Source organism: Garra rufa, chromosome 3 (assembly GCF_049309525.1).
Source record: "Garra rufa chromosome 3, GarRuf1.0, whole genome shotgun sequence".
NCBI lineage: Eukaryota > Metazoa > Chordata > Actinopteri > Cypriniformes > Cyprinidae > Garra > Garra rufa.
Window position 1 is genome coordinate 48,372,862 of NC_133363.1, and position 25,002 is coordinate 48,397,863.

Sequence of the window (25,002 nt, forward strand, 5' to 3'; positions counted from 1 at the left end):
ACCGAGCTGACATAGACAAGAAACGTCCACGTTTGACAGTTTGCCAATGTTTGATTATTAAAAAACAACACATAACAGCTATAACAAACGCAATTCTTCTCTATCTTCATGGCTTGCGGCTTCAGTTTACGCACTCAGTGTGTGTCGGAGGAGAGGATGCGCAGCTGAAGACTTCAGTCCGGATGACAAGGCGCGGAGAGACTGAAGCATCCGCATCCTGAGCATCCCGATAGACAATCACAGCGATGATGGAGGGGCGACACGAGTTTTTATGCGGTGTTGTTGAGGGTAAGTTTACGAAAACATCGTTTATCTGGATTCTTAGGTAGGAGCCACAGATACGACCGAACACATTAGAATTATAGCCTAGGTTAAATGGCATGTTTAACGTGAATTGGTGCGATGATGTATCTTCAAACCGTTATTTACTACGAAAAAAAACAAGCACCAAGCTATAAAGACACCTATAATTAGCCTCTAAAATAACCCATTTCCAATTTATGGGCTAGTAGGGCAATTCATCTTGTTGAGGCGCCGTGGAGCATCCTGGGTATTTATTTCCAGATTTACACTGGAGTGTGATAGGAAGCAGCTGGTCAGAAACCATAACACACACACACACACACACACACACACACACACACACACACACACTCTCTCTCTCTCTCTCTCTCTCTCTCTCTCTCTCTCTCTCTCTCTCTCTCTCTCTCGTGCGCATGTGCTGGGTGAGTGGGCGGAGTGTTGAGTGAGAGCGTGTGGCTGCTGTGTGAGGTACGAGTGGCCTATATTTCTCTATCTTTATTTTTTTTGGAGGAGTTTTCTTTGGTTTTGTTTGTGTCTTTTTGTTTTTTGTTTTTGTTAATTATTAGGTGTTTTGTGGAAATAGAGGAGTGAGTGTTTTGTTTAGCCGGGGCGTCCGCTCTCACGTGTTAGGGAGCATGGCTGCCCCAGGCAGCGGGAGTTTTAATTCACTGTCAAGGCGTCATGGTGTGAAAATAGATTCAACTGCCAGTGTAGAGGATTGTGGCCTAGCAGTGGGGGAAGAGATTGGTCACGAGAATATTTTGTCAGCGTCCCGCATGAGTGGCGCTGTCGTGGTGTTTGCAAAAACAGTTGATCTAGCAAATCAGTTAGTGCTGAACGGGATTGTGATTAATGGTATTTTTACACCAGTACTCCCTTTGTCTACGCCGTCAAGAAAAGTAACATTGTCAAACGTGCCACCTTTTATCTCTAATGAAGCGTTGACCAATTTGCTTGTACGTTATGGTAAAATAGTCTCACCGATAAAGATGATTCCGATTGGTACCAAGTCTCCTCTTTTAAAGCACGTAGTGTCTTTTAGACGTTATGTGTACATGATTTTGCAGGAGCACCTTGATGAGTTGGATTTGTCTCTGAATTTTCGATACGAAGATTTCAATTACGTTATTTTCGCTACAACAAACAATATGAAGTGCTTTAGTTGCAATGGAATGGGTCATTTGGCTCGTGCGTGCCCTAATAGGGTGGAAAAGCCGAATGAGGCAACCTTACCGGTTGAAGAGATTAGTGTAAACGCTGGGGAGAACAGAAAGGCTATAGTGCCGGTCATTGATGGTGAGGTACCTGGGCCGAGTTCAGTGCAGACAGCGGTTGTTTTGGATGGGGAAGTAGCGGAGGTAGAGCCGGTAGACCAATCAATTGAGGAGGAAGAGATGATCGTTAATCCAATAGAACGGAATGAAGCCGAAAGTAGATTAAATGACGCGGCGGGTGAGTCTTCTGTTCATTGCGAAAGTGTGAGTTTGCCTAAGCTGGTTGATTGTGCTTTTAAAACGCCACAGAAGAGAAGGTTAGAGCAGCGTCCGTCGGATGAGCAAGCAAAGAGAGGATTTAATTGTGATCTAAGTCAAACTGACACGGAAAGCGAAAGTGATTTCTCAGAATGTAGTATATCGTGCAGTTTGCCGCAAAGTGGATTCTCTAGTAGAAGCTACAGTGCAGATGATATTAAATCCTTTCTGAAAGAAACCAAGAACGTGAGAAAAGTTCGCATTGAGCAGTATTTTCCGGACGTGATTCAGTTCATTGATAAAGTGAGAATATATAGGAACGAAGGGTGTTTTAGCAATCAAGAAGTGTACCGTCTTAAGAAAATACTTGCTAAACTTAATATCCAATCGGAATCCAATGTTAATACAGGAAATTAATTAGTACGTTTATGTGGGGCTTAATTTTATATTGCTCTTGCTTTTCCTTATTTATGGGAGAAATATGCATTGCATCTCTTAACATAAATGGGGCTAGGGAGGGGAAAAAGCGGTTTCAGCTTTTTGAAGTAGCTAAACATAAACGAATTGATGTTCTCTTTGTTCAGGAGACCCATAGTGATGCAGTAAATGCATGTGATTGGGTTAGGGAGTTTGATGGACTGTCTATTTTAAGTCATTTGAGCTCCAGTAGTGGAGGTGTTGCAATTTTATTTTCTAAAAGTTTTATTCCTTGTTCGTATCAAGTTGAAGAAATTATAAAAGGCAGACTTTTAAAGATTAGGGCCCAGTTCGAAAATAGTTTTTTTGTTTTTATTTCTGTATATGTGCCTACCAGGGCAACCGAAAGGATGGTTTTTTTAGATACTCTGAGTGATGTTTTGGCAAACTGCAATACGGAGGATGTTTTGATTTTAGGTGGGGATTTTAATTGTACAGAGCAGTTACTAGATAGAAATCACGTGGAACCTCATATGTCGTCACGTAAGAGACTTGTACAATTAATAAACTCTAATGAAGTTGTAGATGTATGGAGAAACTTTAATCATTTGCAAAGACAGTATACATGGGTTCATGTCCATGAAAATCGGCTATCATTAGCCAGATTAGATAGGTTTTATGGATATAGGCATCAAATCAATCTATTTAAAGAGTGTTCAATCATTCCCGTTGGTTTTTCAGATCACAGTCTGGTTAAGTGCATTGTAACCATGGGGTTTATTGTGCCTAAGAGTGCTTATTGGCACTTAAATACTAATGTTTTATGTGATCTTTCCTTTCAAGACGTCTTTAAGGAATTCTGGGTTGGTTTTAGATCTAGAAAAGCATCCTTTCAATCTATACAACAGTGGTGGGACTTTGCAAAGATACAAATTAGACAATTGTGCCAGCAGTATACCTTTAATGTGACAAGGGAAAGGAAAAGTATGATTGAATCATTAGAAAAAGATTTAAAGGATATACCACAACATGGAGATGCCTCAGGAGATTCTTGTTTTATAAAGAGCTTTCAGGGGAAAAAAACCCTTTTAAATAATTTATTAGATCTGACTGCACAAGGAGCGTTAGTCAGATCAAGGTTTCAAAATATTGAATTAATGGATGCACCTTCAAAGTTCTTTTTTAATTTGGAAAAAAAGAATGGGCAAAAGAGGTTTATATATAACTTGCGTTCTGAGAATGGTGTTTTATTATCAGATCCAGTTGAAATAAGAAATAGGGCAGTTGGCTTTTATCAAAAGCTATATCAAAGTGAGTTAGTCTTAGATGAGTCAAATGTGAGTGTTTTTTTTGAAAATTTATCTCAGGTACCTCAGGACCTGAATTCTGTTTTAAGTAAAGCTGTTACTATAGAAGAGTTGCAAAGGGCGCTCCAAACCATGGAATGCAACAAAGTGCCGGGTATCGACGGCCTGCCGATTGAATTTTATAAGACTTTCTGGGCAGAAGTTAGTATGGATTTGTTGCAAGTTCTTAACAAAAGTTTGGTAGATGGGCAGTTACCTTTAAGTTGTAGAAGGGCAGTTCTTACTTTATTGCCCAAGAAAGGTGACCTAAATGACATCAGAAATTGGAGGCCCATTAGTTTGTTGTGTACTGACTATAAGTTACTTTCCAAGGTTCTGGCCAATAGATTAAGTGAAGTTCTCTGCTATATTATTCACCCTGACCAAACTTATTGTGTCCCAGGAAGGCGAATATTTGATAATATCTCCTTTATTAGAGATATTTTAGATATTGGGGAAAATTTTAAGTTGAAATTCGGCTTAGTGTCGATTGATCAAGAAAAGGCCTTTGATAGGGTGGAGCACACATATTTGTGGAATGCACTAAAAGCTTTTGGTTTTAACAATGAATTTTTGACTATGTTAAGAACTTTGTATAACAATGTAGAAAGTGTTTTAAAAATTAATGGGAATTTATGTGCCCCTTTTAAGGTCTTTAGAGGCATCAGGCAGGGGTGTGCCTTATCTGGCATGTTGTATACTTTGGCCATAGAGCCCTTTTTAACTAGAATAAGATCAGAGTTATGTGGACTGCCTATTCCAAATTGTAAAAATCGTTTTAAATTGTCTGCCTATGCTGATGACATTGTTGTGTTAATCAATGGACAAAGTGATGTGAACATGTTGTTAAAAATTTTGAATGATTTTAATAAGATCTCTGCTACAAAAGTGAACTGGTCTAAGAGCGAAGCAGTACTGGTTGGAAACTGGCAAAATGTTAAGCCAAGGCTCCCAGAAGGGTTATTTTGGGTCAAAGAAGGTTTTAAATATCTGGGAGTGTTTCTGGGGAATGACATGTTTATGCAGAAAAATTTTGAAGGAATTATTGAAAAGGTTAACGGTCGCTTTGCTAAATGGAAGTTTCTGCTCCCCAAAATGTCGTATAAAGGACGAGTATTGATTATTAACAACCTAGTCGCATCTGCTCTTTGGCATCGACTAATTTGTGTGGATCCTCCACGAGATCTACTGTCAAGATTGCAGTCAATTTTAGTAGACTTTTTTTGGGACAAGATGCATTGGGTATCAAGATCTGTTTTGTACCTGCCTAAAGAAGAAGGAGGACATGGCTTAATGCATGTACAGAGCAGAATAGCGGCCTTCAGGATTCAGTTCATTCAAAGGCTGCTTACTGGACCTGTAGACTCAAGTTGGAAGTTTGCTGCTTGTGCAATCTTGCGAGGATTCAGAGACCTGAACTTTGAGAAATCTTTATTTTGGTTGGATCCGCAAAAGATGGACCTGTCTAAGCTACCAATCTTCTATCAGAATCTATTAAAAGTGTGGTCCCTGTTTAAAGTGCAAAGACATGATGTTACAACTTCTCTATATTGGTTGCTTCAAGAACCACTGATTTACGGATCGCGCATGGACTTATCAAGTGAGGGGATCTTCCCTTCTGTAAATGAGACACTTATTAATGCTGGACTTTTGACTTTTGGGCATCTTTTTGACCTGGCTGGACTAGCCTTTGAGAATGTTGACGCAGTTACTAGTTGTCTTGGGGTTAAGTCAAAACGTATAGTGGCTAAACTGCTGGAAAAATGGAAGTCTGCTCTTAGACCTGAAGAAGTCAAGTTGTTGCATGAATATACTGAAGGTTTAATTGCTCCAAATTGTAATGACTCATTTCCAGATTTGCACTTATTGACTGACTTTAAAGAGTTTGAGGGGCTTTTCTTACAAAATAGTATTTTGGTTTTAATGGGGCCTAACTCTGTATCTGGAAAAACTGTGTATAAGAGCTGTGTGAAATCTTTTAATAAGAATGTTTTACACAAAAGAGTTGATACTCCATGGCGTGCTGTCCTCCATTTAGGAGAGAATGTTAAGCCAGAATGGAGAATCTTGTACAAATCTCCTTTGTCAAAGAAAGTAGGAGACTTACAGTGGAGAATTCTTCATGGCGCAATAGCTGTAAATGCTCTTGTTTCAGTTTTAAACCCAGGTAGCAGTGATGAATGCCCTTTTTGTTTCCAGAAAGAAACTGTATATCATACTTTTGTGTACTGTAATAGGCTCTGTCCATTGTTTCAAGTTTTAAGTGATTTATTTAATCGTTTTGATGAGATTTTTTCATTGGAAGTGTTTATTTGCGGATTTAAGTATACGCGAAAACACAGATTTTGTTGTCAGTTGTTGAATTTTCTTGTGGGTGAAGCAAAAATGTCAATTTATGATACTCGGAAAATTAAGATTGAACAAAATGTAAGTAGTAATCTACAAATAGTTTTTTTTAATCGTGTGAAATCTAGGATTCTGATTGATTTTCGGTATTATAAAACTATGGGAGATCTTATGTGCTTTGAAACGATTTGGTGCTGTAAGAGGGCCCTGTGTGAAGTTGTCAATGACAATTTGGAGTTTGCAATGTTTTAATTAATATATGTATGTTAGTAAAGTACTGATTGTGTAATGTAATTGAAAACTGTATTAAAGGTTGGTTAAAATTCAATTCTCTCTCTCTCTCTCTCTCTCTCTCTCTCTCTCTCTAAATTACACACACATTTCCGACCCCAATGCACACACACACACACACACACACACACACACACACACACACACACACACACACACACACACACACCATGTTGTGCGTATCTCCTAATTGGCCTTACTCTTGTTTGCAGCTCAGTGTCACATTATTGGCTCGGTGGGTGATTTGTCTTTTTTTCTCCGGTGGAAATATCACCCTGCTGGATTCCAGTAGCTTTTTCTTACTGACCCACTTCTGTTTTACAGCTGCAAACTTTAGGACCACACTGTGAATATCCAATATCAGGGTTGTTGCTAGAACATGTGGTAAGGAAGAGGGGAGACTCAGTTTGTGATCTAGAAGTAAATCTATCTTAACTTGCATACACACAGAACTATAACAAATCTTGGCTAGCTATGTGATCCTTCATATTGTTGCAAATTGTAAACTATTATTATTTATCGCCCAGCTCTATATGAAGTTAAATATTAAAGTATATCCAACTTTATCTATATACATATATTATACTTTAAGTTTCAAACCAAAATGAAGATTCTTGCCAGACAGTATGAGATTTCATATGCAGCTTATTTGTTTAGTGAAAAGCGCTATACAAATAAAATAGATTTGTCTTGACTTGAATAACCATACCAGTAATAACCACATTAAAAAACTAAAAAGTATTCCAAACAAAATATTTCCATATAGCCTAAATGTATTCTATACAAATGCTTGATTTGCTGTTGTTCACATACCAGTAAGGCCAATCACATCATATTCATAATTACTCAAGCAAATCAAGCAGGAATATATATGCATGGTTTGTTTTTCCATCAGCGTGGCAGCCAGCATGAATAATAAATAATAACCAACCACTGTCTTACCTAATGCAGCAAAATCTAATCCTAGAAGGCTAGAACAGCAGGATGATGTGCGGTGCCAAACTCTGTCATTGCCAAATTCTATAAAGTTTTTGGAAGTTAAGATAAAAAATCCATTGGATGTGTCTTGAATTTATTTGTTAGCTCTCAGTACAAGTTAAATTGAGTTTTTTATTGAGACAATGGAATTGGTGTGTATTATAAATGGAATGCGTATTATAAATGTGGATATGGATGTAAGATGAATTTTTTTTATGCTAATAATAATTAAATCAGTATTAAATATATATTATATAATAAGTTATGTATTATGTATTTACTTGTAACTTCATAAATCATGAATTCTGTGTATTTAAACGTTTTACTAATTATTCATAAGACGATTCATGTTTTCTGCACAAGCAACCATAAAACAATGTAGAATTTTGCAGCAAAACGTCTGCTTGCTTCAAATATCTGTTTGTCGTTGCAGTTTATTCTGGCCAAGCTTGACCAACATGTGAAATGATCAGACACACAGTATTCAGAGTGAATTAACGCGGTCTCTTGTAAATAACTTGTACAGAAAACACAGGAAAAACAGTGAAATATTTGTATAAAGCCTGTTTCCGCACTGAATAAAAATGGTAATTGGGGTAATTGGGACTTTTTATCTTTAATTCTTTTTTTTTCTCATAATTCTCAGAACTATGTGATACAGAGTGGTAATTCTAACTTTTTCTTCTCAGAATTTTGAGATATAAACTCACAATTGTGAGTTATAAAGTCAGACTTGCAAGATATAAACTCACAATTCTATGATATAAACTAGCAATTGCAAGTTATAAAGTCATAATTGTGAGCTATAAACTCACAATTCTGACTTTTTTCTCAGAATTGTTGTATAAACTTGAAGTTGCAAGTTATAAACTTAGAATTGTGTGATATAAACTCGCAATTGCGAGTTATAAAGTCACAGTTGCAAGATATAAACTCACAATTCTGAGAAATTAAGTCAGAACTGTGATATAAACTCGCAATTGCAAGTTATTTTTATTTATTAAGTTTATTTTTTTAGACTTTTATTTATTAAGTTTATTTTTTTAAACTTTTTTTCTCAGAATTGTGATATAAAAGTTATAGTTAGTAGTAAGTACAAGTAGTAAGTTATAAAGTCAGAATTGTGAGAAATAAACTCGCAATTTTGAAAGATGAAGTCAGAATAGCATGATATAAACTTGACGAGTTATAATGTCAGAATTGACAAAGAAAGAAAGGAAGTCTGAGAAATAAAGTCAGAATTGTGAGTTTATATCTCGCAACAGTTTATTCTCTCAGAATTCACAGTTTTCAGAGCAAATTCAAGCAGTCTCAATGAAAACTTATACAGAAAACAGGAAAAATTTAAAATATATGTATAGTATGTTTTGTTAGGACTTCGTGATACAAACTGGAAATTCTGACTTTTTTCTGAACATTTTGAGATGTAAACTCACAATTGCAAATTATAAAGTCAGAATTGCGAGATATAAACTCAGTTGTGAGTTTATATTAAGCAGTTCTGAGAAAAAAAGTCAGAGTTGTGAGATAAAAAGTCACAATAAGTGTTCAAATAAGTGTTTTATTCAATGGTCTGAAACAGGCTTTCATACTATAGACTTTGTATAAACAACTCTGTAACAAGTAAACTATGCAGTTAGAGTGTCTCAAACAAAACTTTGATACATATCATCTTGCGCCGCTTTTTAATGCCCCCCGGCGATGGCCCTGACTAGTATTATATAACTGGTCCAGTATAGTATGAAAGCACCAAGCCCATAATTCAGAGTCTGCCCAAAATCCGTCTGTTTTGAGTGGGTTGCAGTGAAGAGGAGGTGGAAGCAAACAGAAATACTAAAGCTTTGTGATGGTTATGAAATGCTGCCTTGTGTAAATACAGAACAAATCACGTGTGTGTCTGCATGTGTTATATGTGTGATATATCTGTATATTCTACTCCTTAGGTTTCTATGGCAGACCCTGGTCAATGGAACAAAGGAAGGTGCTATTTCAGTGGTGAGTATGGGATCAGTGAGTGCACACACAGTTAGATGGAATGATGAGATTGCTTATTAAAGGGACACATAATATTACATATTATAGGTCGCAGTTATGTAATGTAAAATGGGATAATTATTCAGATCATGTTGGCAACTTGGTGGTATCAGAGCTGTACAGTAAGGCTGCCCGGGGGGCAGCACAGAGCAGCTGGTGCGTTGCAGAGGTGTAAAGTTGTGTAGGCTGAGAGACAAATGGCTTTTTATGACTAATAACTGGACATTGGTGCCAGCATGACTCCACTGAGCCAGTTTCACACATCTTCAGACATTAGCCATGATGAAATCAGTGGAAAGGAACAAGTCCATTTTAAATCAGAGCATGGGTAAAGTAGAAGAAGAGATATTTGATATTTGATATATTATTTTCTTAAAGGGTAAGAAGACACAAGAGCTTTGTTCGTCTGCGGAACACAAATGAGGATATTTTTGATGAAATCCAAAAGCTCTCTGACCCTCCATAGACACAAAATGTGCACAAAAAGTATTCTCATAGCTTTATGAAATTATGATTAAACCACTGATGTCACATGGACTCCTGTATCGATGTCCTTAGTACCTTTCTGGGTATTAAACGTGGTAGGATCCTTGCTGTCTATGGAGGGTCAGTGAGCTCTTGGATTTCATCATTTGTGTTCCAAAGATGAAAAAAGGTCTTATGGGTTTGGAACAACGTGAGGGTGAGTAATTAATTTTCTTTTATGGGTGAGCTAACCCTTTAAATGAATAGTAAATCCAAAAATGAAATTTTGATGACACACCCTCAGGTCATCCTAGATTAGTTTGCTTGTTGATTGAAACAGAAATTTAGCATTTGCATCATTTGCTCATTTTTTGGATGCTCTGCAGTGATTGGGCGCCATCAGAATGACTGATAAAGGCATCGCAATACTTCACAAGTAATCCACACTAACAGTTAGCACAGATCAAGTATTAAAGCAGAAAGCATTATTATGAATTATGGTATTTTGGCCAGAAGTGAGGGTTTAAAGTTTAAAACGTGTGTGAACTTGTTTATTACAAAGTTTATGACAGCTTTTCACAAGACATTAATTGATGGACTGTGAGTTGTGTGGATTGCTTGTGAATTATTGAGATGTTTTTATCAGCTGTTTGGACTCTCATTCTGACAGCACCCATTCACTACAAAGGATGCATTGATGAGAAAGTGATGTAGTGCTAAATTTCTCCCAAACTGTTCTCACGAACAAACAAACTCATCTTCATCTTGGATAGCCTGAGGGTGAGTAAATATTTAGAAAATGTTCATTTTAGATAAACTTTTTGAGGTGTCCCTTCTGAAAACATCACCTTTTTATGATGGTTCAGCCTGATTTAGTACTTGTCTAGCCCGTAGCCACTGTGGTTTCCAACAAAACTTAAGTTGTTGGTCAAGCTGGTTAACCTACACTCTACAAAATGCAGGCTTAAAAACAACCCAACTTGGGTTATTTGGCAACCCAGTGCTGGGTAAATATTGGACAGAACACATGCTGGGTTATTTTGACCAAGCTAATTGGGCTAAATGTTTTTACCCAACATGCTGGGTTGTTTTATTTAAGTCAACCATTGTTTAAAAATGATTATATTGCTGGCATAAAATGGGATGGAATTTAAAAATCACAAACAGAATTATAGAGGCAACAGCAATAATTAAAAGATTATTAACTATTATTAACATTTATTATTAAGCAAGAACACCCATGGACAAAATATAAGTCAAACTGGATTTATTTAAGTGAATACAGCATAGTTTACAATATTACATACCATTAAACTCATTAAACAAGCATTTTTGAAATAAAAAAAATTAACATTTAAAAGCAGCATTTTAATTTAAGTGTATTCAAATGTTCTCTGTAGTCACTTTTAACCAAAACAGTGCAAATTCTCATGTCAGCGAAATCTGAGCTGGTGTTGGGTTGCTGTTCGCCAAGGGAACTATGAACCTTAGACCGCCGCTTTGTGTTTTAACTTGTAGCTGAAAAATGTCACTCCATAACCTGCCCATAAAAAAACTGCACTGAGATTAGAGAACATATTTTAACATCAAATTAAATTAAATTCAGTATTATAACAAATAAATCAATTTATGTTATGCAAGGCAAAATGCGTTTTCTCATCCTTGTATGTTACATTGTGTAAAATAATATAATTTACAGCACAGTAAAGACTTTATAAATGAAATAAAATGTATACAAACCTTTATTTTCGCTGAAGAAGTGCACCAAAGCGGCAGCACAGAGAACCACTCTCTCCTGTAGAGGATACAATCTCAACAGCTGGGTGTTTCGTTGGAGACAGGCTCAGCCCAGCAGTTAAAAATAACTCAATTTTTAATAAAATAAAATGACCCAGCATTCAGGTTAAAAGTGTAGGAAGTCTTACAGGTTTATCTAAGTAGCCTGGTGGTGACACCAACACACCAGCATCTAAAATATGTTTTAATGCTTCCTGTATTGAGTCCCTGCTCCCTTTTTGTCATCAAGCAGTTTTCCTCTCTCTGCTGCAGTGCTAATGAACAAGCTCACACTTTGCTTAGCGAGTTGGCATGAGCTAGTAGATTTGATATGCAAAACAGAAGTTCTCTTCCTTTAGCTTAGTACAGCAGATTTTCTTAAACTAAAAAAGGCATAATTGCTTGTGATTTATTCTTTACCATTTGCTATTCTTTAATGTAAAACTTCATAAAAACATTTTTTTAAACATGGCATATGGCATATGTGAAGTATTACTGATTTGTTTATATTTTTCAACCTATTCTGATTGATGCCTTGGGTTTGGACATCCAAATCAGTAGAATTTACATTAGTGTACAATGGCTCAGACATGACAGGAATTAAAGTGTGTGGGAATTCATCTGCACAGGAAGAAAGGAGAGAAGTGAGAGAGTATCCTACCCACCCACGCACACACATATACAAGTAATAGAGGCACTGGTCCAACTCAGCCCTGGATGAAAAGATTAAGAGTGCAGGCGAAAGAAGGGGGATGAGAACTTTTACACGCTCAAGTGAGAGTGAAGTGATTGTGCTGATGCAGTAGATGAAGAGAGAGAAGGAGGAGAAAAAGAAAGTGGGGGAGGAAGAAGGAGAGAAAGAGCGAACGATAGATTCAATCTGTGCATTAGCATTTTAAATAGGTTGGAGAGGGAGAGACCCAAAATTAGCGTTGTGTGTGTGTGTGTGTGTGTGTGTGTGTACCTGGTATTCATCACGTTGTGGGGACCAAATGTCCCCACAAGGATAGGAATACCAGTAGATTTTGACCTTGTGGGGACATTTCTCAGGTCCCCATGAGGAAACAGGCTTATAAATCTTGCACAATGAGTTTTTTTGATGAAGTAAAAGTGTGCACAATCTCCTGTGAGGGCTAGGTTTAGGTGTAGGGCAGGTGTAGGGCGATAGAAAGTACGGTTTGTACAGTATAAAAACCATTACGCCTATGGAATGTCCCCATAAAACATGTAAACCCAACATGTGTGTGTGTGTGTGTGTGTGAGTGTGTGCAAACGCTTGTTTGAGGTTAACCTTTGGGGAGGTTCTTTAATATATATATATATATATATAATAATATTTTTTTTTCTCATGAGACACACACACACATACACACACACACACACACACACACACACACACACACACACATATACAAACACAGACACACTCATTCTATGATAGGCAAAGATGTAATATTTCAGTTATAGTTAACTCTGTCTGAGATCTTGATTAAGACACTAATTTGAAAAAAAAAAACATCCTCTTTGTCAATCTAAAACAGATCAATCACAGTACTCTGTCTAGAGTACTTATTCTGTTGAGTGTTTGAGTATATATTTGAGTATTCACCCAAAAATGCAAATTCTGTCACCTTCGTTCATCTTTGGAACATAAATTAAAATACTTTTGATGAAATCCAAGAGCTTTCTGACCCTGCATAGACAGTAACGGAACTACCACATTCAAGGTAGTAAGGACATCGTTCATGTAGTCCATGTTACCAAAAAAAGTTACAAGAATTATTTTTTGTGCGCAAAAAAAAAAAAAAAAGACTTTATTTAACAATTCCTTTTTTTTCCGTTGCATTGCTGTCTCAGAAAGATCTCTGATTTCATCAAAATTATCTTAATTTGTGTTCTGAAGATGAATGAAGGTCTTATGGGTTTGGAATTATATGATATTATATTTATTTAGAGGCTTTTGTCATTGGCACCAAAATAAAATAAAACAATCAAATATTGCACTGCAGTTAAACTGCTTTTCTTTATAAATAGGTTAAAATTCATTGAGAGGCAGACCATTCACTTTTTTCCTCTGCAGAGGAATCGACCCTTTGCTGTTGTTAAACTCAGACTCATTCTCTGCAGGAAATATGACCCCTTATATTATTAATGAATCAAGATCAATGAATGTCTCTATTTTCTCTCTCTCTCTCTCTCTCTCTCTCTCTCTCTCTCTCTCTCTCTCTCTCTCTCTTTCTTTCTCTCTGCGGTCTCTTGTGCTTACAATATTCTCAAAGCATGATGGAAAATCCTTATTAAATTCCGAAATGATTTTTTTCTTAATGCACCTGTTCCCTATTGCCCTGTTCAGGATGCAGATGTGGAGTTTGAACACATATCTGTATGGTCCTAAAGATGATCTGAAGCACAGGTTACTATGGAGGGAAGTTTATTCAGCAGAGGAAGAGGGTATGTGTTTTTTACTTTAGTGTTTATTTAATTTGTTTATTTTAAGTTCATTTACTGGTCTATTTAAAGCTAAAAGCTTTCATTATCTAAAACCATAATCTGAGCAATCAGAATACAAATGCTTGGTCGTCTTAGCTGAGATAGTTAAGATTAATTTCTAAGAATGTAGTTTCCAAATTGGACTTAATCATATTAATATACAAACATATTCGTATTAAATCATATTTTGCCATTATATGCCATATTATATGCCATATCTTAACCTGAATGCCTTTTTCAGATAATTAACTACACTTAAACATTTATTATTATTATTATTATTATCAATATGTAATTATAATATTTAGTTTTTTTATTATTGAAATTAGTATTTTTATTCAGCAAGGATTCTTTAAATTGATCAAAAGTGATGATAAAGACATTTATGATATTACAAAATATTTCAGATAAATGCTGTTCTTCTGAATTTTTTTTACTCTTTTTGAGTACTTTGAATCAAATAAATGCAGACTTGGTGAGCAGAAGAGACTTCTTTAAAAAACATTAAAAACGTTACTGATAAAAAGTTTTTGACAGGAAGTGTATATAAAATGATGCCTGCATTAGGTATGATAAAATTGACTGGGTATTGTTATAATATAGTGTAATTCTAGAATTGTAATGGTATGATTTTTTAGATGCTACCTTTTAACCATTGCAATAGTATATTTCTGTCAGTGTTTTTGGGGCCATATCACACCGGAGAACCTTTCAAATTTTCATTCTCTCTCCATATTTCTCTCACTGTCTCCAGGTCAGCTGAAAGCTTTGGTGAGTGAGGCAGAGTCGAGGGGTTTGACGTTTGTATATGCTCTTTCTCCGGGTCAGGACATCGTCTTCTCCAGCTCTTGTGACCTTACACTGCTTAAACGCAAACTGAGACAGGTAAGTCTTACTTTACTGTGCTCAAACGCACATTTGGTTACAGTTTTTTTTCCTATTAGTACTTTACCAACTGTAGTATCTGCACAACTGTTGTACTCTTTGACTAAAATGTTAGTTCATTTATGCCCTGTTCTGTTTTATTTCACCACTAGGTGTCAGACCTGGGCTGTCAGGCTTTTGCCCTTCTATTTGATGACATTGATCACTCCATGTGCCAGTCAGATACAGAGGCCTTTTCCTCATTTGCTCACGCCCAAGTCACCGTGGCCAATGAGATCTTCCGGTTCCTGGGGGAACCACCTGTCTTCCTATTCTGTCCTACTGGTAAGCTAATACATAAATATATCAAGCTTAGTTCATCACAGAACAAAAATCAGTTTAATGGTTGGACACATTTCCTTAATGACACCTTAAAGGAATAATTAAAAAAATTAGTTTAAAATTTATTCACCCTCAGGCTGTCCAATATGTAGATAAGTTTGTGTCTTCATCGGGACATATTTGGAGAATATGCAATGAATGGGTGCCATCAGAATGAGAGTCTAAATGAATTGTTTATTACAAACACCCAGATTTTAGTTTACTAGATGTTTATTGATAGATTGATGGAGTTGCGTGGAGTACTTGTGGATTTTTGTAAGGCTTGGACTCTGATTTTGACGGCACCCATTGACTACAGATGTTTGTTTGGGGAGCAAGTGATGAAATGCTAAATTTCTTCAAATCTGTTTCAGTGATGAAACAGTCTTATCTACATTTTGGATGATCTTACATTACTCTTCCTGTCTTAAAACCCCGTCATCATTCTCTGTGCATTTTCTTACATTTTTCTCTCCTTCTTTCCTCCAAAACAGTACTGTGCTGTTATTTTTTTTCTCTCTAGAGTACTGTAGTTCTTTGTGCACTCCTAGCGTGTCAAAGTCTCCCTACCTGCTGACTATTGGGGAGGATCTTCTCCCTGGCATCTCTGTCATCTGGACCGGTGAGAGACATTTTCCATGTGTCCTTTAAAAATTCACACTCAGTATCAGTTTGTTATGAAACCACATTTCTCACATTCACATATTTGGTCTTCACTCTCCTATAGGAAATAAAGTGATATCACGGGAACTGAGTCCTGAATCGCTAGCTGAGGTCCAGTCGGTGCTTCGACGGCCACCCCTCATTTGGGACAACCTCCATGCTAATGATTATGACTCCCGACGTGTCTTCCTGGGGCCTTTTAAGGGCCGCCCCCCTGGACTCAGGGCTCATCTGAGGGGTCTGCTGCTAAATCCAAACTGCGAGTTTGAAGCCAATTTTATCCCTCTGCATACCCTGGGAAGCTGGTATAAAGGAAAGGACGAGGGGAAAGGTGAGAGCAGAATAGAGGATAGAAAGGAATGAGAACAGAGATAGATATAGAAATGTCATTATTATGAAACTGATTTCCAGGGCATGCATAATCTGATCAAATATATATCTTGAATGAAATGTAAGTTGTTGTGGGAACATTCTGCCCCTTGCTGACCCAGTATGACCTCTGTAGGAGATGAAGAGGCCTATAGTGTGGACAGAGCATTGTCAGCTGCCCTGCAAGACTGGATGAAGGAGCTTAGCCTTCCTCTACAGCCTGGTATAACTAAAAACATCTATTGTAAAAAACGTGATTTATGTACATTAAATATATTTGGCTTTTTGTTTGTTATTTCATAAAATGTAATAATGACTAAAAAACATATGATTATATTATTTTTAGCGTTATTTATATATTATAGTATAAACTAGTATTGAACTTTTTTTCATTGTTTCAGTTTTAATTTTAATTTTAGTTTAAGATTTAGTCATTTTATGTGCGTTTTGTTTTTTTATTAGTTTTTTATATTTCTTTTGAACTTAGGTTAGAGTTCTGTTTATTTTAGTGTTAAAAAATTTTGGTACTTAAACTTATTTTATTTCAGTTCATTTCTCATTTTCAGTTGTTTTTTAAGTAAAAGTTATACTGATTGATCATTGATCAAATATATTTTTATTTTCTATATGACAAAGAATTACTTGTAAGTGCTGACATATTATTTTATGGTGTTATTTATGTGTTATTGTGGTATTTTTTAATATTTAATTTTTTGAACTAGCTTTTATTTTTATATTTTCAATTTTAATTTTCATTTTAATTGAAGTTTTAGTAATTTGATGTGCTTTTTGTTTTTTATTAGTTGTATTGTATTTTTTATATTTCTCTCAAGCTTTAATTTTTGTTTATTTCAGTGTTAATTTCACTAATTTTAGTACTTATTTTATTTTAGCTAGTTGCAAAAGGGCAACATTGCTAATTTTTCTTTTTTTTCTAAAATTTTCTAAAAGTTACACAAATTGATCTTTGATCAAATATTTCCTAATTTTCTTTATGACGAATCTCTTTTAAGTGCTGACCTATTATTTTTACAAGTTATTTATGTATTATTATTATTGTGGTATTTATTCATCATTTTAAACCGGATTTTATTTGTATATTTTTTATTTTCATTTTAGTTTAAGTTTTAGTAATTGTATGTGATATTTTTTTTTTTATTAGTTGTATTTGCATATATTTTTTTATATTTATTTTAAAGTACAAATGGGTAATTGATTGAATATTTCTTAATTTTCTTTATGACAAAGAATCTCTTGTAAGTGCTGACATATTTGTTTAGTGCTGTTTATGTATTATGTATTTATTAATAATTTTGAACTAGCTTTTATTTTTATATTTTTAGTTATAATTGTCATTTTAGTATAAGTTTTAATTTTTTAAAGTTGTAACTTGAATTTTTGATTATTTCAATTTCACTATTTTTTTTAAATGTTAGTTTCACTAATTTTAGTACTTAGTTTTATTTCAGTTAGTTGCAAAGGTAATATTTCTATTTTTTTTTTTTTATTATTTCTAGCATTTCTACTTTTTTTAAAGTAAAAGTTATACTAATTGATCACTGATCGAAGATTTCTTTATTTTCTTTATCACAAAGAATCTCTTGTAAGCACTGACATGAATTTGATCTTTGAGTCCAATTATTGCTCGCTGTGTCATTTAGGACGTCAGGTGAGGCCAACAGACCTCAAGCCCTCGACGCTCTCTGTTAAATCAAAGTCCTCCGACAGCTCAGACAATCAACATGGAGCCCAGCCAAAATGTCCCATAACCTCTTCCCGGAGCACAGGCGCTCTTGCTAGCGATGAAATCCCAGTAGACCCTTTTATGAGCCAGGATCTGAAAGCTGGGGAGTACCAGGTCTTCAGGAGCTTCAGCCATGAAAAGACCTCTGGAAGAGGATTATGTTCTGGGAGGGTACCTCTCAGCGAGCCCCAGGTCCGGCTGCTGGTAGGCCTGTACTACCTGCCGCATGAACATGGACCACATGCTCAGAATCTGCTGCAGGACCTCACATGGCTCAAAGCCAACTGTCACTGCGTCAGTGTCAATGGCAATGGCAAGAAGGTCGTGCCACAGAAGGTAAAAAGATCCTTTCTATTAAATGTTATATTCACTACTATGTCGCTTGATGTGTTTTAATAAAGTTGATGCTATAGAAATCATAGTAATGATTCATTATGGATGTAGTTCATAAACTGTGTTTATTATGCTAGGCAACTCCAATCGAACATCGTACAGATGTTTAAGTCTTTTTATTTAGTTGAGTTTTTTGTTGTTAATTTTTGCTCTCTCAGGTAGAGGAATGGCGGGACCATGCAGGCCGTTTCCTGGCTGCGTGTGATGATGTGGCATTACTGCACAGCGCTGTTGTGAACAGCATCAATAGGGCTGTTCTTTATGACCTTTACCCTTACATATGGGACCTGAGAAACACCCTGCTGGTGGCCAAGGCTTTTATCTGCTGGCTAGGTGAGAGTGACAGTATGGATGATTTGATCTTGACGATATTGTCTTGTCATGTAGGTCTTTTTCCCCTCATGGTATTAATAAAAATTGAAAACCCAACTTCCCTCTTCTTTTCACAGAGGGTCGTATACTGAGTGAAGGTTCTCCACTAGGCTCCTGGAAGAACTGCTTCCACTGTGAGTGTCAGACATGCACCTATACACTGTAGACTATTCATTTCAAAATGATTTCTGAAGGATCACACGACACAGCTTTGCAATCACAGGCATAAATTAAATATTTTAGATATACAGTTGAAGTCAAAAGTTTACATACACCTTGCAGATTCAGCAAAATGTTAATTATTTTACCAAAATAAGACAGATCATACAAAATACATGCTATTTTTTATTCAGTATCGACCTGAATAAGATATTTCACATAAAATACATTTACATATAGTTCTCAAGAAAAAATAGTAGTTAAATTTATAAAAATGAAAAAAGTTTACATACACTTGATTCTTAATACTGTGTTGTTACATGAATGATCCACAAAAGTGTTTTTTTTTTTGTTTAGTGATAGTTGTTCATTAGTCCCTTGTTTGTTTTGAACAGTTAAATTGCCTGCTGTTCTTCAGAAAAATACTTCAGGTCCCACAAATTCTTTGGTTTTTCAGCATTTTTGTGTATTTGAACCCTTTCCAACAATGGCTGTATAATTTTGAGGTCCATCTTTTTACACTGAGGACAACTGAGGGACTCATATGCAGCTATTACAGAAGGTTCAAACGCTCACTGATGCTCCAGAAGGAAAGACAATGCGTTAAAAGCCCGGGGTGTAAACTTTTGAACAGAATGAAGATGTGTACATTTTTCTTATTTTGCCTAAATATCATATTATTTTCATTTAGTACTGCCCTTCAGAAGCTACACGAGATACTTACATGTTTCCCAGAAGAAAAAATATGTTAAATTGACCCTGATCTTTAAATTCAAGAAGTTTTCACCCCCCGGCACTTAATGCATTGTGTTTCCTTCTGGAGCATCAGTGAGCATTTGGACCTTCTGTAATAGTTGCATATGAGTCCCTCAGATGGATTTCAAAATCATACAGTCATTGTTGGAAAGGGTTCAAATACACAAAAACTTTTGACTTCAACTGTACATGATTGTTAACAGGGTGTGGAGCTTCTTCAGGGGCGGAGCTCCATGGTGTGGAGGCGGAGCCATGGGTGTTTAAAGGGGGGCTATCTGGAGAGGTGCAGGTAGGAATGATATGAATAATAGTTCAGTTACAAATTTCAAAGTAGGATAAAGGGACAGATTTTTCACATGGTCATACCTTTTCTGTCTTGTTCCTGTTTTGTCTGCCTCTGGTGTTGGTGTGAATCAGATGCTTCTGCCTGTGGGGACCAGCAGTGAGTTGTTTAGTCACCCTCCCCCTCTGTTTCCCACCTCTCGACTTTATAATATACGGCCATTCCAGCAAAAAGACAAGGTGATTCAAGCATACTTCAAGCAACCTATTGAATCACATCTCATTATACATGTATGACTCTTATCATTGTTTTGCCCACAACTTTAGGTGGAGCTGTACCGAATGGTGCGTCAGTTGTATCAGAGGGGTAAAGGGAGCCAGGATGCTGCCATCTCCCATCCAGACTTCATTGGGGACAGGCAAGAATTGCTCTCATGCATATCACAGCCTGTATATAATATGTTCTGACTTTTATTGTTCAGTAGGTGCCTCCATCTGAGCACCAAGCTGTATCTTCCCATTGCAGTCACTGATTTTTGAGATGAAGTGACGGTTCAGACATTTATAATGATACAAAATAAATGTATGTGATACTGAAGACTTGAGTAATGGCTGGTGAACATTCATCCTTGCCATCACAGGAATACACTTCATTTTGACATACAGTGGTGGCCAAACGTATTAGAACTCTAGTATTTTCACTGGCTAAAAATGGTTTAAAGTCAGTTATTTCTGTCTTTTGCTGTAGTGTGTCAGTAGGAAATATCAGTTTACATTTCCAAAGATTCATTTTGCCGTTAACTGTAATAATCCAGAGCCTGAAAACAGTCAGTGCTCCACACAGAGATCTGATCTCATCATCATCCAGTCTGACTGGAATTACATGAAGAAACAGAACAAACTGAGACAAACTAAATCCAGAAGAACTGTGGCAACATCTCCAAGATGCTTCAAGAAATCTGTTAAAAGTTTTAAAACTGTTAAAAGGCACTTGTGTAAAATGCTGTAAAATGAGGATGCTGTCAAAAATAATATCATTAATAGGTTTTCTTTATCAATTAACTTCTATTAACTAAGTTAAATCAACATTTGGTGTGACCATTCTTTGCGATTAAAGCAGCTTTTGCCCTAGGTGCACTTGCACATAGTTTTTCAGGTGTGCAGGTAGGTCTTTTGAAGCATCTTGAAGACGTTGCCACAGTTGTTGTGGATTTAGTCTGTCTCAGTTTGTTCTGTTTCTTCATGTCATTCCAGACAGACTGGATGATGATGAGATCGGATCTCTGTGTGGAGCACTGGTTGTCATCAGACCCCTTGTGCAAACAAATATCTGACTGGATTATTACAATTAATGGCCAAATGAATGTTTGGAAATGTAAACTGATATTTCCTACTGACACACTACAGCAAAAGATAGAAATAACTAACTTAAAACCATTTTTAGCTGGTAAAAAATACTAAGGTTCTAATCATTTTGACCACCACTGTATATTAAATATTAAATTTAAATGTCAACAATATTTCACAATATTACTGTTTTTACTGTATTTTTTACCAAATAAATGCAACATTGGCAAGTATAAGAGACGTTTTTCTAAAACATAAAAAAAAATCATATCAACCCCAAACTTGTAGAACTGTGCTGTATTTAGAAAGGGAAAACACATTCTGTAAAAAAAAAGAAAAAGAAAAAGGAGATTGTATTAAAACGTAATTCCTTAATGGTTCTAAGTCCTAAAAAATAAGTGAGGGATATGAGAAATATCAACCTCTCTCTGGTGTGTGTTTTGTGTTTCAGGTGTCTGGGTGCGTCTCTGGCCTTGTGCCCAGAGTACAGCTTGGTTCTGGAGGATGAATTGGGTGTATGTGGGTGCGCTGTGGGTATTCTGGATGTCCGCTCCTTTGCCAAACGGTGTCAGGCCACCTGGTTACCCGCTATGAGGGACAAATATCCTTCACGCCCCCATGGAGCAAGTGGACATACTGCAACAAAGGTAAGAGTTAAAAAGATAGTTCACCGGTGAATGAAAATTCTGTCATTAATTACTTATCCTCATATAATTCCAAACGCTTAAGAACTTTTTTCATTTTCAGAACACAAATTAAGATGTGGTGAAATCCGAGAGCTTTCTGACCCTTTTGCACACAAAACGTATTCTTGTAGCTTTCTAAAATTAACCACTGGTGACACATGGACTATTTTAACGATGTCCTTCCCAACGGTAGTACCGTTGCTGACTATGCAGTGTCACAAACGTCACAAAGTGTTTTTCATTAAAAATATCTTAATTTGTGTTCCGAAGATGAATGAAGGTCTTCTGGGTTTGGAAATGAGTAATTAATGACAGAATTTCCATTTTTGGATGAACTATCCCTTTGAAGCTAAACACACAGCCAGAATTTAGACAGTTATTCTGCAGTGCTTTTAAAATGGTGCAATAGCAACATCCTGACATGGTGTGAATTGCACTTTCTCCTCCAAACCCCTAGGAGGTGCTGCTGTATTTCCATGAAGAACAGGACTACCCAGATTCCCTGCTGTATCATTTCCCATCTCAGCTCAGACTTGAGGCTCTTCCTGAACTGGTGGACTGTAGTGTCAGTCGTAGCCTCCTCACAGCCTTGCTAACAGCCCTCAAAGCTAACGGTGAGCTAATGTTGATTGTACTTTAAAGCAAATTTCTAGACTTCCTGTTGAAGAAAAACAGCATATGCTGGTTAGGTATGTTTTGAACCATGGCACCTGGTTTGAGCTGGTTTAAGCTGGCACATAACCATCTTAAACCAGATGCCATGCTTCAAAACATACCTAAGCCTATCCTGTTTTTTTCAACAAGGCTAGCTGATAGTATCCTTGATATTAGTCTTGAGTATTTTATTTCTCTCTTTCTCTCAGGTTCACAGGGTGTATTTTGTGAGGTTCAGCCTACAGATGGATTACGGATGGAATTTCTGACAAAGCTGGGATTTCTGGAGATCCTCCGTGGAGAAGCACGGCCTAGAGAGGGCGTAGTTTTGGGGAGGCTGTTATAAGCGAATAGCCAAAACACACAGGATCTAGCTGAAACAAAATCAGATTTTAGATGAACATCTTGCCATGTTTGAGGCTGGAGATGGAGTTAGTTGGCTAGGTTTAGAAACTGCTTTGGTGAAGCATTAAAGGGATAGTTCACCCAAAAATGAAAATTTCGATTCAAACAATCGGTCTGTGCAAGAAACTGAACAGTATTTATATAATTTTTTACCTCTGATCCACCGCAATGAAAAATTATATAAATACTGTTCAGTTTCTTGCACAGACCGATTGTTTGGTGTCTTATGTATCGTCACAGGCCGCAGGGTTTAATTTGGTTTTGTCTGTGTATGTTTTTTTGACTCTCAAAGCCATGGAGCCCATTGACTGCCATTATATTTGCTTGTGTTCTACTGAAGAAACAAAGTCACCTACATCTTGGATGCTCTGGGGGTAAGCAGATAAACATCAAATTTTCATTTTTGGGTGAACTATTCCCAAAAAAAACAAAAACAAAATGCATTTTGCATGCTAAAATCAAATCTAAGATCAGATAAAAAAAAAAACAATTTTTAAGGCTTTTTAATAATTTTTATTTCAGAGAATAACAAACATTTGGCATCGGGTTTATTGTTTGTTTTTGTGTTAAATTATTTTTTTTGGTGAATATTTATAATAATGCAAGAATTTGACAAAACAAACCATGACATTGGACAGTAGGATGGGGCTTCAGTGAAATGTGGGTGTATGTTATCTGTTTACACTGAAAGTAGTTGTGGGATCACCAGAGATTGTCTGTAGGCATTTTTTGTGATTATTTAATTTTTTCTTTATTCACATTTAGTCACACTGGACTTGGTGTGAACAACAGGCCTTGAAGCTTCATGTTCCAAGCTGGGGGTGTGACGTGACGAAACATTAAGGACAAAATGAGAACTTAATAGTGAAGTGATCACTTGTTTACAGCTTTATCTTCATTAATCAGCATTCAGTTTGCTTTCTCACTGCACCATGCATTTGGAGTATAAACCTTTGGCTCTGCTTTTGGGGATAAATAAAACTTGCTGTTTTTTATTGAGAATGTCTGTATTGCAGCTATGGATGGCTGTAGGAGCAAAAAGCACAATATTTCTCTTTTTTATTCAGCACACACACACACACACTTTCCCTAGCCGGTCATGGACAGGCTCACAAAGCAGACGCCTCAATATTGTCACGTTATAGACACGTAATAGCTCCTCAAGTGTGCTGAGGGGGCCTTGACCTCCTCTGCTACAGGATTGATGAATCATGGTGCATCTCGCAGGGCTTTTTATAGCTCTTGCTTTGAATGAACTCTATTTTTCTCTTACACATACTCACAAATCTTCTGAGAGGCTAAATTATTGTTAGCTCTAGCCTTCTCTCTTTGTCCCTTCACACACACACACACACACACACACACACACACACACACTGATTGTATGCACGTCTGTCCACACTTTCAATAATATGCCTTCTGATCTTTAACCATTAACCTTTTTTAATCGCCAAGGTAATCAGAAAAAGAAACATAAAAAATTAACTCTGCTTTTCTGCACCATTGGTTTGATACTGTTTGATATACTTTTATTGATTTGAGGTTATTGGGTATAGTTTTTGTACATTGCATGCTACCTTTACTTTTCATCCATTTTAGAGCACTCTTTCACTATTTCTGCAGGTTTTAATGTTGGAATTGTAATATGTACACTGAAAGGTCTCAGCATAGATAGTAATATTTAATGTTAAATTGTTTGCATTTAATGTTTTTAAGGATTATGGTACAGTACAATTGCAGTTTTTGTAATAATGGAAAAAAAAGTGTTTACAGCATCATTAAAACCTTTCCTTTCTTGCAAAACATCTCTTTTTTGTTTACGTGTATGTATGGTACATTTACATTATATTAATTTTACAGAAATCCGTCTAAGATATTCATCAGAACACTAATGTGTATTATAGATAGATATAGATAAACTCACTGCTGTTCATAAGTCTGTAGGTTATTTTTTAATGTTTAAATGTAGCAAGGACATCGATAAAATAGTCCATGTAACATTAGTGGTT

The 25,002-nt window shown here is 36.3% G+C and overlaps 1 protein-coding gene across 1 annotated transcript; it reads left to right on the top strand.

The window, feature by feature from the left end:
- Positions 1 to 24,785, top strand: LOC141332124 (protein O-GlcNAcase). The gene is made up of 17 exons (XM_073837220.1): positions 1 to 288; positions 9,097 to 9,148; positions 13,782 to 13,879; positions 14,673 to 14,803; positions 14,956 to 15,127; positions 15,687 to 15,785; positions 15,891 to 16,157; positions 16,332 to 16,418; positions 17,857 to 18,275; positions 18,491 to 18,665; positions 18,782 to 18,838; positions 19,823 to 19,908; positions 20,037 to 20,141; positions 20,229 to 20,320; positions 21,700 to 21,895; positions 22,392 to 22,548; positions 22,798 to 24,785. Exons 1-17 carry the CDS (start codon positions 246 to 248, stop codon positions 22,932 to 22,934), a joined length of 2,373 nt encoding a protein of 790 aa, XP_073693321.1. The 5' UTR covers positions 1 to 245; the 3' UTR covers positions 22,935 to 24,785.
- Positions 24,786 to 25,002: the final 217 nt, after the last annotated feature.

Bases quoted from the DNA above. Each gene is read 5' to 3' on its own strand.
- LOC141332124 (XM_073837220.1), top strand. From the start codon at position 246: ATGATGGAGGGGCGACACGAGTTTTTATGCGGTGTTGTTGAGG. The intron at 289-9,096 runs GTAAGTTTACGA...TCTACTCCTTAG, and splicing joins TTTATGCGGTGTTGTTGAGG to GTTTCTATGGCAGACCCTGG. The intron at 18,666-18,781 runs GTGAGAGTGACA...TTCTTTTCACAG, and splicing joins GGCTTTTATCTGCTGGCTAG to AGGGTCGTATACTGAGTGAA.